The sequence below is a fragment of the Ursus maritimus genome, unplaced genomic scaffold (genome assembly GCF_017311325.1).
Source record: "Ursus maritimus isolate PB19 unplaced genomic scaffold, ASM1731132v1 scaffold_19, whole genome shotgun sequence".
Taxonomy (NCBI): Eukaryota; Metazoa; Chordata; class Mammalia; order Carnivora; family Ursidae; genus Ursus; species Ursus maritimus.
This window is the reverse complement of record NW_024424341.1, coordinates 50,119,307-50,132,908: the sequence shown is the minus strand read 5'-3', so window position 1 is coordinate 50,132,908 and position 13,602 is coordinate 50,119,307. Positions and strand designations below refer to the sequence as shown.

At 56.4% G+C, this 13,602-nt stretch overlaps 1 protein-coding gene across 1 annotated transcript in view; it reads right to left on the bottom strand.

The window, feature by feature from the left end:
• The window catches only part of RYR1 (ryanodine receptor 1), a 108,378-nt gene extending 94,957 nt beyond the window's left edge, over positions 1-13,421 (bottom strand). The window contains 13 exon segments of the mRNA XM_040633935.1: positions 167-362; positions 836-957; positions 3,011-3,175; positions 3,311-3,467; positions 3,799-3,873; positions 4,005-4,098; positions 5,221-5,314; positions 5,623-5,735; positions 6,056-6,134; positions 6,219-6,293; positions 7,352-7,456; positions 8,582-8,701; positions 13,374-13,421. Coding sequence (XP_040489869.1) covers positions 167-362; positions 836-957; positions 3,011-3,175; positions 3,311-3,467; positions 3,799-3,873; positions 4,005-4,098; positions 5,221-5,314; positions 5,623-5,735; positions 6,056-6,134; positions 6,219-6,293; positions 7,352-7,456; positions 8,582-8,701; positions 13,374-13,421 — 1,443 coding nt within the window.
• Between the last annotated feature and the right edge of the window lie 181 nt (positions 13,422-13,602).

The following is a 13,602-nucleotide window of genomic DNA, read 5'->3' as shown; positions in this document are numbered from 1 at the left end:
CCCCCCCCCCCCCGCCCTTCCCACGGCCTGCGGCCCTGCGGGCTCTCAGACCACTAACGAATGTTCCCGGGTCCCTCAGGCTCCGCCCTGCCCGGCGCCGCGGCCCCACCCCTCCCGCAGGCCCCGCCCCCCGCGTCCACGGGCCTCCCCACCGCCGCGGCCTCACCTCCTCCTGGAAGAGGCTCTGGCGGTTGCGCAGGCTGCGTAGCTTGCTCTGCTTCTCCTCGTGCTGCAGCTCCTCGGAGGGCGGCTCGAAGTAGCCGATGAGGTCCTGCAGGCTCAGGATGACACCCTCGATGGGCAGCGCTGTACCAGCTGGCGGCCCCGAGCCCCGCGGCTTCCCGCTGAAGCTGTCCAGGCCCCTGCGGGGACGGCGCATTTGTCAGCAATGAGCCCCGAGCGCTACCATGCGGCGCCTGCCAGTCCTACCCCTTGGCCCCCCAAGGAACTCTCACGGACACACCCGTTTTACCGAGGGGGAGACTGACACTGACATTGGCCTGAGGTCACACAGTGGCCAAGGACAGAGCCCAGACTGAGACTCCCGCCTGTGTAAGCCCAGGAGGTCGTGGAAGCAGGTCTCAGGCCGGGGAGGTCCAGGATCAAGGGTCTGGGTATCACGGGTGATCAGGGATGTGAGGTCAAAATCATGGTTATCAAGGTCAGATTAGGAGTCACGTGCACAGAGGTCAGAGGCTTAGAGGTTAGGGATCCTGTGTGTGTTAGGGTTGTGGAAGTCAGAGGTAGAGATTAAAGGGGTCAGGTGTAGGACCACCAGGAGCTTGGGGGTGGAGGAGTGGCCTGGCGCCGGGGGCGGAGTGGGCATGTGGCTCACTTGATGAACTGGTTGTACAGGCCAGCAGTGCTGTAAATCATGCGGGCGGCCTGGGACTCCTCCTGCTGGCAGCGGGTCAGTGACAGTGCATCGTCCATGTGGCCTTCCTGGTGCAGCATGGCCTGGCAGTGGGAGGACAGAAAGGGCAGGAGTGGGCCAGGCCACCAAGGGCGATGCCCGCAGACCTCCCTCCAGACTCTGGCCCCAGAGCTGCCCCCGTCCTCCACTGAGTCTCTCTGCCAGACATCCCTCCTATCCCTCTTCACCTAACTCTTACGTTCTCTCTCTTTTTTCCCCTCTGCCTCTCCTCTGTCTCTGCCTCCATCTCTCTCTGCCTCTGTCTCTTCCTTTCTGTCTCTATCCCCCTTTGACTCTGTGTTTGCCTCTCGGTCTCTGAATCTGTCTCGTCTATCTCCAGGCCAGACCCTCTCCACCTGTGCCTACGACTGACTTAACATCCTCCCACCAGAAAGCTCTAACAGCACCCCTGGCTTAACATGTCCCAAACTGAGCGCCTGTAAGATGAGACCATCTCAGCTTCCAGCTTTCACCTGAGCAGACCTCCCCATGGCCTCATCCAGGCCCCCGGCTGTAAATACCACTACCGCGGACAGCTCCCACATTTCCCCTGGCGCCAGACCCGTCTCTACATCTTCCCATCACGTATCCAACTGCAAGCCTTGTTTTCTGCAAACGGGTGTCTCCCTACTCTTCTGACTCATTCACTCTTTATCTAGGGGCTCTGTTCTAGACATTGGATCCCTGTCATCCTGAGCTGACATTTGACTGTCCCCACCTCAGTTAATGGCACTTCCGTCCTTCCCATTGCTCAGGGCATCATCCTCAACCCCTGTCCCTCTCACCTCGATATCCACTCTGTCAGAAAATCCCGTTGGCTCCGCCTTCACAATACGACCAGAATCTGCCACCTTCCCCACTCCACAGTCCCCACCCTGGTCCTGTCCACTGTCCTCTCCCACCTGACCATGGCAGTAGTCACCTCCCTGTGCTCCCTACTCCAGCTCTGCTTCCCACCCCCACCCTGTCTGTTCCCACAAGCAGCTAAGGAACCCCACGAACCTGAGTCAGGTCACCTTGCTGGCCTGCTCAAAATACTCTTGGGGCTCCATCTGACTAAGGGTAAAAGCTGGGACACTCCCCATGGCCCACAAGGCCCCACATGATCTGCTCACATCTCCTCTCTGTCCCTATCTTCCAAGACTTGTCCCTCAATCACTGTGCTCCAGCCAAACTGGATCTTTTTTCTGGTATTGCAACAAACCAATCTCATTCCAACCTCAGGGCCTTTGCACATGCTGTGCCCTCTGTCCAGAGTGGCTAGGTACTTCATTAAAGGCAGTTTATTCACCACGTCTCAGTACTGGGAGGGCAGGAGACAGGTCTGTATAGCTCACCTACTTTTCCACACACACATCCAGAGCAACTGGGGTACTCAATAATTTGCCGAATGTTATTGCTGGTCTGTTTGTCACTGTGTCTGTCTCTCTGTCTTTTCCATCTCTCCTTCTCTGTCTTTGTCTTTCTCTGGTTTTCTGTTTCCATGTCTTTTTTTTTTTAAGATATATTTATTTATTCGAGACGGAGAGAGAGAGCACACAAAGAAGGAGAGGGAGAAGCAGAGTCCCTGCTGAGCAGGGAGCCTGACGCAGGGCTCAATCCCAGGACCCTGGGATCATGACGTGAGCTGAAGGCAGACGCTTAAGCGACTGAGCCTCCCAGACACCCCTGTTTCCATGTCTTTTTTTTTTTAAAGATTTTATTTATTTATTTGACAGAGATAGAGACAGCCAGCGAGAGAGGGAACACAAGCAGGGGGAGTGGGAGAGGAAGAAGCAGTCTCATAGCGGAGGAGCCTGATGTGGGGCTCGATCCCATAACACCAGGATCATGCCCTGAGCCACAGGCAGACGCTTAACCACTGTGCCACCCAGGCGCCCCATGTTTCCATGTCTTTTTGTCTCTACCTTTCTTTTTCTCTCGCCCATCCCGCCTCCCTCTCCTTCTCTCTATCCCTCATTCTTCTTTCCTGTCTCTTTCAAGCTCCATTCCTCTCTCAGTCCTGCCTTCAAACTCCTGAAGGCACAAGTATGACCACCCCCCAGTCCCCTTCCCACCCCCGCCGCGCCCAACCCCTTCCCCTCGCCAGACACCCACCTTCTTCTTGAGCACACCAAGCCGCAGGGCCTTGGGGTCTGGGGCAGCATAGGTGAGCCACAGGCCCGAGGCCACGTGCTGCACGAAGCACAGTGACTCCCCATACTTGATCTCAGGGGGACCCATGCCATCCACATCCCGCTTGGGGGCCATATCCAGCTTCTCCTGCAGGGGCAGGGGACAGAGGTCAGCCTCCTCTGCCTGTGCATTTAATCCAGGAGCCCCCCAGGAGCCTGCAGAGTAGGGGCTGGGGCCGGATTCAGGGCTCCAAGTGAGGGAGGGCACCCTCACCCCACCGACCTTGGAGATGCGGAAGCAGAAGGAGGTGGCCTTGGTGTGGGCCTTGCTGGCATCAACCACCACCAGGCCCTGGTCCTCAGTGAGTGCCAGGTACCGCCCAGTGGTGACGTGCCGGATACGGAGTGGCTGGCCCCAGCGCAGGTGGCTCCCACTCCAGCTGCGGAGGGAGAGGGCCCGGAGGGTCAGATGACTCCCCCAGCCCTCCCGTGGACACCACAGTCTTGGTCCAAACCTCGTCAAGCCCCCAGCCTTCTTCCGGGGGGGCTGCTCCCCACATTTTTACTGGGGACCCCTAATCTCTCCCTCAGGAATGTCCACCCTCCCCCAGGCCTTTTCCTCCAGGATTCGAGGACCCTGAAGACCCTCATCACCTTCTTGGGCTCCCTAGCTTTTCCCTCCCAACTCTCCAGTTTCTTTCTCAGATCTTCCTTCAAGACCCTCTCTCCCCTCCCAGGCCCCCCAGGAGCTCTCAGCCCCAACCCTCCCACCTGATTCTCAGCGGCTCCAGTCTCCAGAGGGAGCGGGCGTGGGTGCACACAGCTCCCCCTTCATAGTGGACAAGTCTGGGGACACGAGAGAGAGTGAGGTCAGAGGTTCAGTCACCAGCTCCCCAGAATGTGATCCCCAACCCCACCCACAGGGTGCTATCCCTCCTGGCCCCAACACCCCAAGGCCTCTTGTCCCCATCCCAGACCTGCGCTGGTCCTCACTGTCGGCGGGGGAAATGGTCAGACATTCATCCATGTGCCCGTGAAAGAGACGGAGGACGTGGCCCCCGGTCACGTAGCCTGGAGAGGAGCCAGGGAAAGAGGTCACTGCAGGGCTGGAGCCCTGGAGGGGCCCGGGAGCCAAAGTGGAGGCCAGGGGTCCTGTTTTTCCCCTGTGGGAGGTTGGGGCTGGGTTTGGGGGGGGGGTCTATATTTGGAGATCTGAGTTTCAGGATCCAAAGTGGCCGTCTGAGATCTGGGCTAAGTTTGAGTGAGGCCTGAAGTGAGGGTATGAGATTTAGGGTCTGAGGTGGGGAATCTAAATTCAGGGCTGAGGCTGGGGGTTTGTGGGTCTGAGTTTGGATTTTTGAGGTTGGGGTCAGAGGTTTGAGTCTAGTGTTCCCAGATATGGGGCTCTGAGTTCCAAGGCTTGATTTGGGGTCTGGGGTTAGAGGTGTGATGGTTGGGTCTGCGGCTAGCGTCTGGACTTTGAGTGTTGATTTTGGAGGTCTGAGGCTGCTATCTGAGGTTTGGGGTCTGAAGTTAGATCTGAGCTTTGGAGTTAGAAGCTGGTGGGTTTGAGATTAAGGCCTGAGTTTCAGGATCTGTGGTTTGAGTCTCAGCTTGGGTGTGAGGTTTGGGTGTGAGAGTTGAGGGGTCAAAGTTTTGGGGTCATACTATGGGGCCCTAGCATGAGGGTCTGAATTTGGAAGATGATTTTAGATATTTGAGGTTAAAACTTGGTGGTCTGAGGTCAGTTGGCTGAGGTTTGGGGTCTGAATTAGGGGTCCTGGTTGGGGTATTTGGGTATCTGGGTTTGAATCTGGGGTTCTGAGTGTGGGGAGATGAGGTCTCCATCTGTGTTTGTCATCTAACGCTTGGGCATCTGAGGGATAAGCTCCAAATGTGATATTTTCAGCTTTGGATCTGCGTTTAAGGGCCTGACGGACCTCCACGACCTGAGTTTGGGGTGTGAGTTTTGGGGTCTGGATTCGGGTGTCAGATACTGAGTTTGGGGCTTGGGGTCTGAGCTCTAGGGTTCTGGATCTGGGGTCAGTCGGACATCTAAGTATTAGGGTCATAATTTGGAGATCTAGGTTTGGGGTCTGAGGTTCTGAGGCTCCGTATGGACATGTTTGGGCACAGTGTGGGAAGTGTGTTTTGGGCGTCTCCGTTTAGGGGCAGGAGGTCTTGGACCCTCACCCTCTTCGCAGCCAGAGCAGATGGGGTTCATATTCCACAGGGTCTGCATGAAGGAGGCATCAACCTGGAGCTCCCCACTGGCCGTGGACAGGTGCTGGGGGCCGCCAGGATGTGGCAGTCAGAGACGATGGCGGGTGAGCAATAGTTCCAGAGTCGGGGGCCGGAAGCCAGGAAAGTGCCAAACAGGAGACAGAAAATCAGAGATCACGGATCAGGAAGCCAAGATCCAATTGGGACATGGGGCACCAAAGACCCGAAGTGGATGTCAGAGGTCAGGAAACTAGGACTTGGCAGTCGGGACATGGGGCCCAGGGAGCCCGCAAATGGAGGATGGGGAGGTGGGGGATCCTGGGCGCCCCCAGCGCTGCGGCAGCAGAAGCTGTGCCGGGTGGGACTGCTCACCAGGTAACGCTCTGAGGAGACACTAACGAGGATGAGGTCATCCCCAACGCGGACCTTCTCTCCTTCCGACCTCTGCTTGGAGGCCGGGTGCATCGTCCACCAACAGGCCTCTCCTGTGCAGCGGGGCGTGCTGTCAGAATGAGGGCTTCCCAGAATGCCCTTCCCCAAGGGCTTCCCAGCCCCGGAGCCTCCCCAGCCCTCTGTCCCAAGTTCTCCTATTATGTCCTATTCCCTACTCTTTGCCTCACGTCCTCCATTCCCGCCTTCAGACCCTCTGCCTAGGGTTCCCCCATGCTGGCCCAAGTCGCCCTTGTCCCCAGAGCATCCCTGTGCCTGCCCCCCCACCTCCAGGCCTGCACCTGTGGTACCCCAGCCCCTGCCTGCAGTCTCCCCATTGCCGCTCTCCCCCCTCCAGTCCCCTCCAGCCCTACACCTGTGGCATCTTCCTGCAGTCCCACGTCGAAGGCCAGCTTGTCAGTCATGGAGCGGGAGGTGGTAAGGCAGCTCAAGTACTAGGGTTGTACAGGGGAGTCAGCCTCCTCGGGCAGGCCCGGCGTCCCCTGCCCCTGCCCACGCCCCCTCACTCTGGCACTCACCATGCCGCTGTGTGTGTGCCGCAGCAGGATGGCATGGCCGTACAGGAGTGTCCTGTGGCCCCCGCCCTGGGACGACTGTGGGGGGGGGGGGAAGGGCACAGAGTGAGTACAGAGTCCCCCAAGGCGTCTGGCTGATTCCAGGTGGCAATACGCTCCCCATAAAATACCATGCTTAGGCCTGGACATAAGGAAGCCTTAGCTCAGACCCTCAACGGATTCGTTGCCTCAGTTCCCCATTCACGGAAGTAGGGGCTGTGTCTCTGAGAAGCCTGTGGATAGGGCGTTTTGCATTTCCCAAAGCCCACTCTGTCCTCCCTGCCTCCTTCATCTTGTTAACCAGGTCCCAGAGTCCCTCAGGGAGGCTGAACCTCTCTTCCAGTTGCCTGGGGACTCTCAGGGGAGCCCCAATACCTCACATACCATGGACCCTGGCCCCTTTTGCTGTAATCTGGCATAACACAGCTGAGCTGCAGCCGGTATGCACCAGTGTAGTCCTACCAGTGTTAAATCTTTGAACATCCCTATAGGGACCGGCCCTGGGCTGCCACACACCCCTAAGCACAAGGAGACACGGCCCCTCCTGGAGGGAGGGGGCGGACACCCGATCTCTCGATGGCATGATGCCTCCCACCCTGGCCCTCACATGCCCATGCTCTGAGGGGGCCATGTGATGGGGCCCCATGATCACATGGCCGACCCGCTCCTGGAGCGGAGGGGACCCACAAGTGGGACAGGGGGAGGTAAGAGGGGAGGTCCCATGCAGAGAAGAGCTGGGATCAGGGTTGGAGAAAAGGATGGGAAAGAGGAGAAAGGAGCAGGTGGGGGCATGGGGGCTCAGAAGCCCCCACCCCCTTCCTTCCTTCCTGCCTGGCCTGTCTGGGCACCACAGCCCCTGACAACTGGGGTGGGGGAGGCCCCCAGCCCCTGTGTGCAGGATGTGGGCTCAAGAGGCGGGCCTGGAGTCAGGAGAGGTGAGAAGGACAGGTGACACCCAAGGCCAGACCTACCCACTTATCCAAATTGAGGGCCTGTGAGGGGCGGGGCAGAGAGAGGAAGAAGAGCAGATGGTGAACAAGCCCCAGGTCATCCCACCCAGTCCTGCCCCTGCACCCCGCCTGGGCCAGGAGCCTCACCTCCACGCCAGCCTCCACGGTGTTGGCCAGCATCTCCTGCAGGGCTCGGACTGACAGGGACTGCTCCAGGACGAAGCAACAGATGGCCAGATCGGGGGGCACATTCTGGGGGTGGGAAGATGTGAGTGGGGGGCCTGAAGGCCCCTGAGCACTGGTCTAAATACCCACATCCCTTAGAGACTCAGACCTGACCCCAATCCTGCAAGAAGCCCCTGCACTCCACCACACCTTCGGACACTCCAAATCCATAGCAATGTCCCAGAAAACATGCCTCCTCCCTCAAACACCTAAACCCCACCCGAACCTCACAGAAGCTTCCACACTACCCTCCCTGCCCAAGGACCCCACACCCCACCTAATCTCAAAGGGAGCCTCAGCCCTCTCTCAGACACACTTTACCTGCTCCAACGCCATGCCTTCCCCTGCAGATAACCCAAATCTCTGCGATCCCCAAGGAAGCCCCACCCCTGCCGTCACCATCAGATAGTCCCAATTCCTGCCTTCTCCCACAGACACCAGTGAACACTGCTTCCAAATCACGGGAGGGTCCAACCTGGTGCCTTCCTCCTCAGTCTCCCACCCAGTCACCGAAGACTCCTGAGCACCCTCTCCCTTGGGCCCAAGGCTCCCTGACCCCCTCAGACCCTCGGCCTCCTCCACCATGTGACCCCACATCCCCTCCCTTTCCCAGCCCCCAGCCCATCCCCCCAGGTCACCTCCACCCTCAGGCCCTGAATCCACCTCACCCTCAGACCTGGGCTCCCTCCACTCTCAGCTTCTAACTTCCCCTCCAGTCAGCCCCCCACCCCGCTAGCATCCCCCAATTCTCCAGGCCCTTTTGCTTAGAATCCAATGTCCTCTGCCCCCTTAGACACCTGCCTCCTGAGACTCCCGAGCCCCTGTCCCTTCCTCCACAGACCTCCACCCCTACCTACCTCAGACCTCTGACCCCCTTTTCTTTTCAACTCCTCATTTTCTCTCCCATCAGCAGCCGCCTCCAGATCTCCTCTTTTTTGAACTCAAGATCGTCCATCCCCTCAGACCCCCACCCTCCCCCTCAGGTGCCCTGCTCTCCCTCCTCAAGACCTCCACTCCCACCTGCCTCGGACCTCCAGCCCCCTTTCCTTCCTAGTGCCTCTCTGTTCTCTGTCCCATCAGTACCCCCTCTTCAGACCCAGACCCGTCGACTCTGCACCCTCAGAGCCGCCCCCCGCACACCCCCACACAGACCTGGGCATTGCTGGTGGGCTCCAGGAAGCAGAGGCGGTTGCCGAAGCCCTCGGCGGCCAGGCAGAGCTTCAGCTGCTCCTTGAGCACCGTGGCATTGCACTGAAGGACCACTTCGTCGTCCTGTGGGCAGACACTGCGGACCGTCACCCCACCCTTCTCCTCACCAAAGAGACGGTGACTGATAATACCCACCTCACAGTGTGTCACATGGGGGCCCGTGCTGAGGGCTCCACACATGTCTAACATCCCACGAGACAGGACCTAGTGCCTTCCCCATTTTAAAATGGGGAAACTGAGGCTCAAGGAGGGGGCATAGCTTGTCCAAGGCCACGCAGCTGATAAGGGGAGGAGCTGGGATTAGAACCCCAGTCTTGCTGGCTCCAGTGGGGTCCACAAGGTGAGCCATTGGAGGTGGAAACTATAAGCCCCCCAAGTTCAGTGGCTTTTAAGCTCAACCTTCTCTAATTTCTCTGTTGCGTATTGTTTCAGTAATAGTTATCAATTAAGGAGTGCTTTCTTTCTTTCTTTTTCTTTTCTTTCTTTCTTTCTTTTTTTAAATATTTAAGTAGGCTCCATGCCCATCATGGAACCCAACACGGGGCTCGAACACATGATCCTGAGATCAAGACCTGAACTGATACCAAGAGGCGCCCCAAGGAGTGCTTTTTAATGACACATGAATGCAATGCCACAGCCCAGACTGGAACCTGGGGGGAAGGAGACATGCCACAAGGGACTCCTGGTGACCGCTGGTGAAAGCCTAACCAGGACCCTGATAGATAATGGCAGCAGAGCGATGCTACATTTCCTGGTGTTGATGACTGTCCTGCGGTTTTGTAAGAGACGGCCCTTGTTTCTTTGGAAACAGACACTGAAGTATTTCAGGACTTTAGTATTGTGTCCACAACCTATCCTCAAACAGTTTAGGGGGGAATGTGCACACAGAGAGGGAGGGGGAGAACGATAAAGCAAATGTACCAAATCTTAACAAGTGGGGGAAATGACTTAAGGCCACGTGGGAGTTCTTAGAAGAAACCTTGCAACTTTGCTCTAAGTTGGAAAAGATTTCAAGATTATAAGCTAAAGTTTTAAGTAAAATCAAGTGTTTTCTATATTCTGGGTCCCGTTGCAAGAACTTAACACATATGAACTCATTACTGAATCCTCTGAGGTAAGTTCTACGATGTGAACCTATGGAAACTGAGACCCAGAGAGGTCAAATAACCTGTCTGAGGTCACACAGCTGTCCTACAGCTGAGCTGGGATTTGAGCCCAACGCCCCGGCTCTACGTGCCACACTCTTAGAACACTAGACCACCTCTTTGTATATTAGTCAAGTAGCCCATGTCTACAGTTACACTTTTACATCAGTCAAAATGATAGAGATCCCAGCTCTTAACTACTAGGCAAGGCAGTGGTTATTTCCTTCTACAGCTGAGAAAACAGGTTCAAGGAAGTTCGGTGTCCTGCCTGAGGTCACCTAGCTTCCAGCCCTTCCATTCAGCGTATCGCACAAACACGCTCCAGCCCTCCATCTGCGGCTCAGCCAGGGAGGAAGGAGAGGTCTGATCTGTGGAGCAGGAGGCAGCGAGCCCCACCCCCTGGCACATGCCAGGCACTTGTGCATTCGTACGGCTAGACGGCTTGCATGTATTAAACACTTACTGTCTGCTTGGCCTTACGCTCAGGGCTTTACGTTCCTTCGGTGGACACTTACTGAATGGAGGCTATCACCAGGCCCTGATCTAGGCACCCGATATAGAGCAGCAAATAAAGCAGACAAAGTCCCTGTCCTCTTGGGGCTGCCATCCTCGTGGGGGACACACACCATACGTAAGGGAAGAGATTCAGAATTTTCATGTCAGTGATCAGTGTTATGAAACAAACAACCCAGGCTGGTGTAATAGAGTGGCTTTGGGGGTAGGGATGACATCAGTGAGGGGGTGAAGTGGCAGCCTCTCCAAGGAGCTGATATTTGAGCTGCGCCTTGTCCAACTAAAAAGAAGGGGATCCAGCTCACTCATCTCTGGGGGAAGAACATTCCGGAAGCCTGGGCAGCCTGTGCCAAGGCCTGTGGCCGGAGGGAGCCGTGGGTGCTGAAGGGTAGCAAGGGACACAGGAGGCAGTGGCAGCAGTGAGAGAGCACGAGGAAGGAGATGAGCTCAGAGAGAGTTTGCGTGGAGCCCATGAATCCTTACGGTGCCAATTTTTGCCCCCATTTTCCAGATTAGGAAACTGAGGCTCAGAGAGAAAACTTCAACTCACTTGCCCAAAGTTAGGAAGCAAGCAAATGGCAAATCAGGACATCAACCAGAGACTGGAGGCCTAGTCACTAAACCCAGATTCTCTACCTTCCTCCTGCGGCAGAATGAATGGAGGTGGCCTGGTTACAAACGCCTTAGTTTCCCACCCACCACCACCAAGGGCATGATTCAGTGGCTCTGGGTGAGGTGAGCAGGGAATCCGGACAATTACCAGCCACCCAGGAGGCTCTGACGTGGGCCATGCTTTGAGCAACCCCAGCCCAGGCAGGGCTAGAGGTCACCACCCATCAAACAGAAATGAGATCAATTTTTGGTGAGGGCACAGCCACAATGCTTAAAAAGTGAAATAAAGTAGAGCAAGAGCAGAACATAGCAACACGTCCCTCCTGTTCGAAGGGCTCCCTACATTTTATGAAACTTGTTTCCGGGAAGAAAATTGGTGTGTGTGAATGCACCCAACTTTGTCTACGATCGCACGAATTGGAAGCGACCCAAATGTCCATCGGCAGGTGAACTGAGAAACAAATTGTGGCACGTTCACACAGCGCGGTACCAAAAAGAAATAAACTCTTGACACATGCTACATGGATAAATGTCAAAAAGAGGCTGAACAAAAGAAGCAAGGCAAAGGAGCATATGTTGTATATGAAACTCTCGAAGTGCCTAACGGAAACGACGGTGACATTTAGCAGATGAGCAGGGCGAGTACTGCAAAGAGTAAGAGGGAACTTTCTGGGGTAAAGGAAATGTTCTATGCCTTGCTTACGATGGTGGTTCCACGGGTGTGTAAAGTTTCTCGAAACTCACTAAACTAGGACACCTAAGATGGGTACAATTTATTGTATGTCAATTATACCTCAATAAAGTTGGGTTTTCAAAATAATATGTGTGTATTTGCATGCACTGGGTTGCAAGATAAATGTATTTCTGACTGGTGGCCCCAAAAGTGTGAGAAAAATACCACACCATCTCAATAAAGTTCAGGAAAACGGACCTAGTCTGGGGCCAAGAGATCCCAGGGCCACAGCTCTAGACCCCAGCACGGGTTAACCTGGCAAGTCTGAGCTCAGTCCTCCTCTTGTGAAAGCAGGAGGGCTGGGTCCCAGGGGCATCCAGAGATGACACTTCCTGGCCTTGACCTTGGGCAAGTGACTCTACCACTCAGGCCTTGGTTTCCCTCAAATCTCCCAGGGAGATAAAGATAGGGCCCTACCTCAGAAGATAGGGCAGGCGAGGATATAATTAGATGTCTCAGGAGACTGAGGCCCTGGGCATGGGGCCTGACGTGGAGCGGCTGCTCAAGGCTGATACCATGGTCTTATTAGGGCTGGGGAGGAGGGGAGAGCCCAACCCGTGGTGTCTGCGAAGGGGCTGGAGCTGGGGCAAGAGTCTAGGGTGAAGCTAGGCCTCCTCCTGTGGTCACAGGTCCAGCTGTCCCCATCCTTCACTACCAGCCCCAGCTGTTTGTTCCTCCCTCCCGGGAAACCGGACCCAGCTCACCAGGGTCCTATTCTGGGGCCCGGAATGCTGTGTCAGCATTTCCCAGGGCCTGGGAGGAGGAGGGTAGGGGCTAGCACAGGGTCAGCAGACCTGGCCCAGAAGAGAGAACGTCCCCTCCCATACACTCAGCCCCACACCCAGATCAGCCACTGGGAGGGAAAAGTGGGAAGGACTCTGAGATGGGCAGCCCCTCCCCCCCATCCTCTCCCTGTCCCCTGCCCAGGCCCCAGAAAAGCCGGCTATTCTGGGAGGGACACCTGTTGCTCCAATTCCCATCCCTGCCCCCCAGCAGGGGATCAGAGATGCCAGGAGAGACAGAGCTAGGGAGGCAGAACAAAATGCAGAAGGCCTAAAGCCAAAGAACAAAGACAGAGACAGAGACGGAAAGACAGCAACACAGAGACAACCCAAAGAGATGGATAGGGAGAGCTTTAGCAGAGACCTTTAGCAGCCATATTTGGCCCTCCTACCCAAAAGGAAGGAGGGAAGAAAGATGACCCAGAACCGGAGGGTCTCCCCAGGAGACCTGCAAGGGCTGGAAGTTCAAAGCAGTTAGGTCCTTCAGCCCACTCCAGCCCCCTTCCCAAAATTTAAATTAGGTCAGAGTCTGGAGGAAAAGAGAATCAGGCTAGGTGGTGTAGGGGGGGAGGGGGAAGGGCTAAATTAAGCTCAGGAATTAGAACCACCTTCCCCAAGTGCCCGCTTCCAGGGTGGTGGAAGGGAGGTGCTCCCTCAGTGACCCCCCCTTCTCTGGGACAAATAGCTGATGTCAGAAGGGAGGGTGGCCAAAGATCCTCCTCCCCTTCTCCATTCTGCAGTCCCAAATTCTTCTAATTCTCTATGGTGAGAAAGGTGAGCGAGACTGAGACAAAAGAGAAAGAGTGACAGTCACCCAAAGGGACAGAGGAATAGACCCTGAGACTCCAAGGTCACCAGCAATCCGTACAGAGACATCCGGAGACAAAGAGACACTCAGAGGGACCCGAGAGGTAGCCCCAGTGACCACCCCCCAACACAGAGATACGCACCGTGCGCAGAAACTGGACCTCATCCTCGCCCTCTCCTCCGTCACCCATGATGTCGAGGCCCGAGGGGCGCGGGCTGAGGTCGGGGAATAGGAGGAGGGGGCTGCAGGCTGGGCGGGTGGGCTGGGGGTGGGCTGGGGTCGGAGACCTCTGGGGCACCCGGGAGGTAGATGGAACTGCGAGGAGGATTCGCGTGCTGGACAGAGCTGGGAGCAGGTCCCCGCCCCCCCCC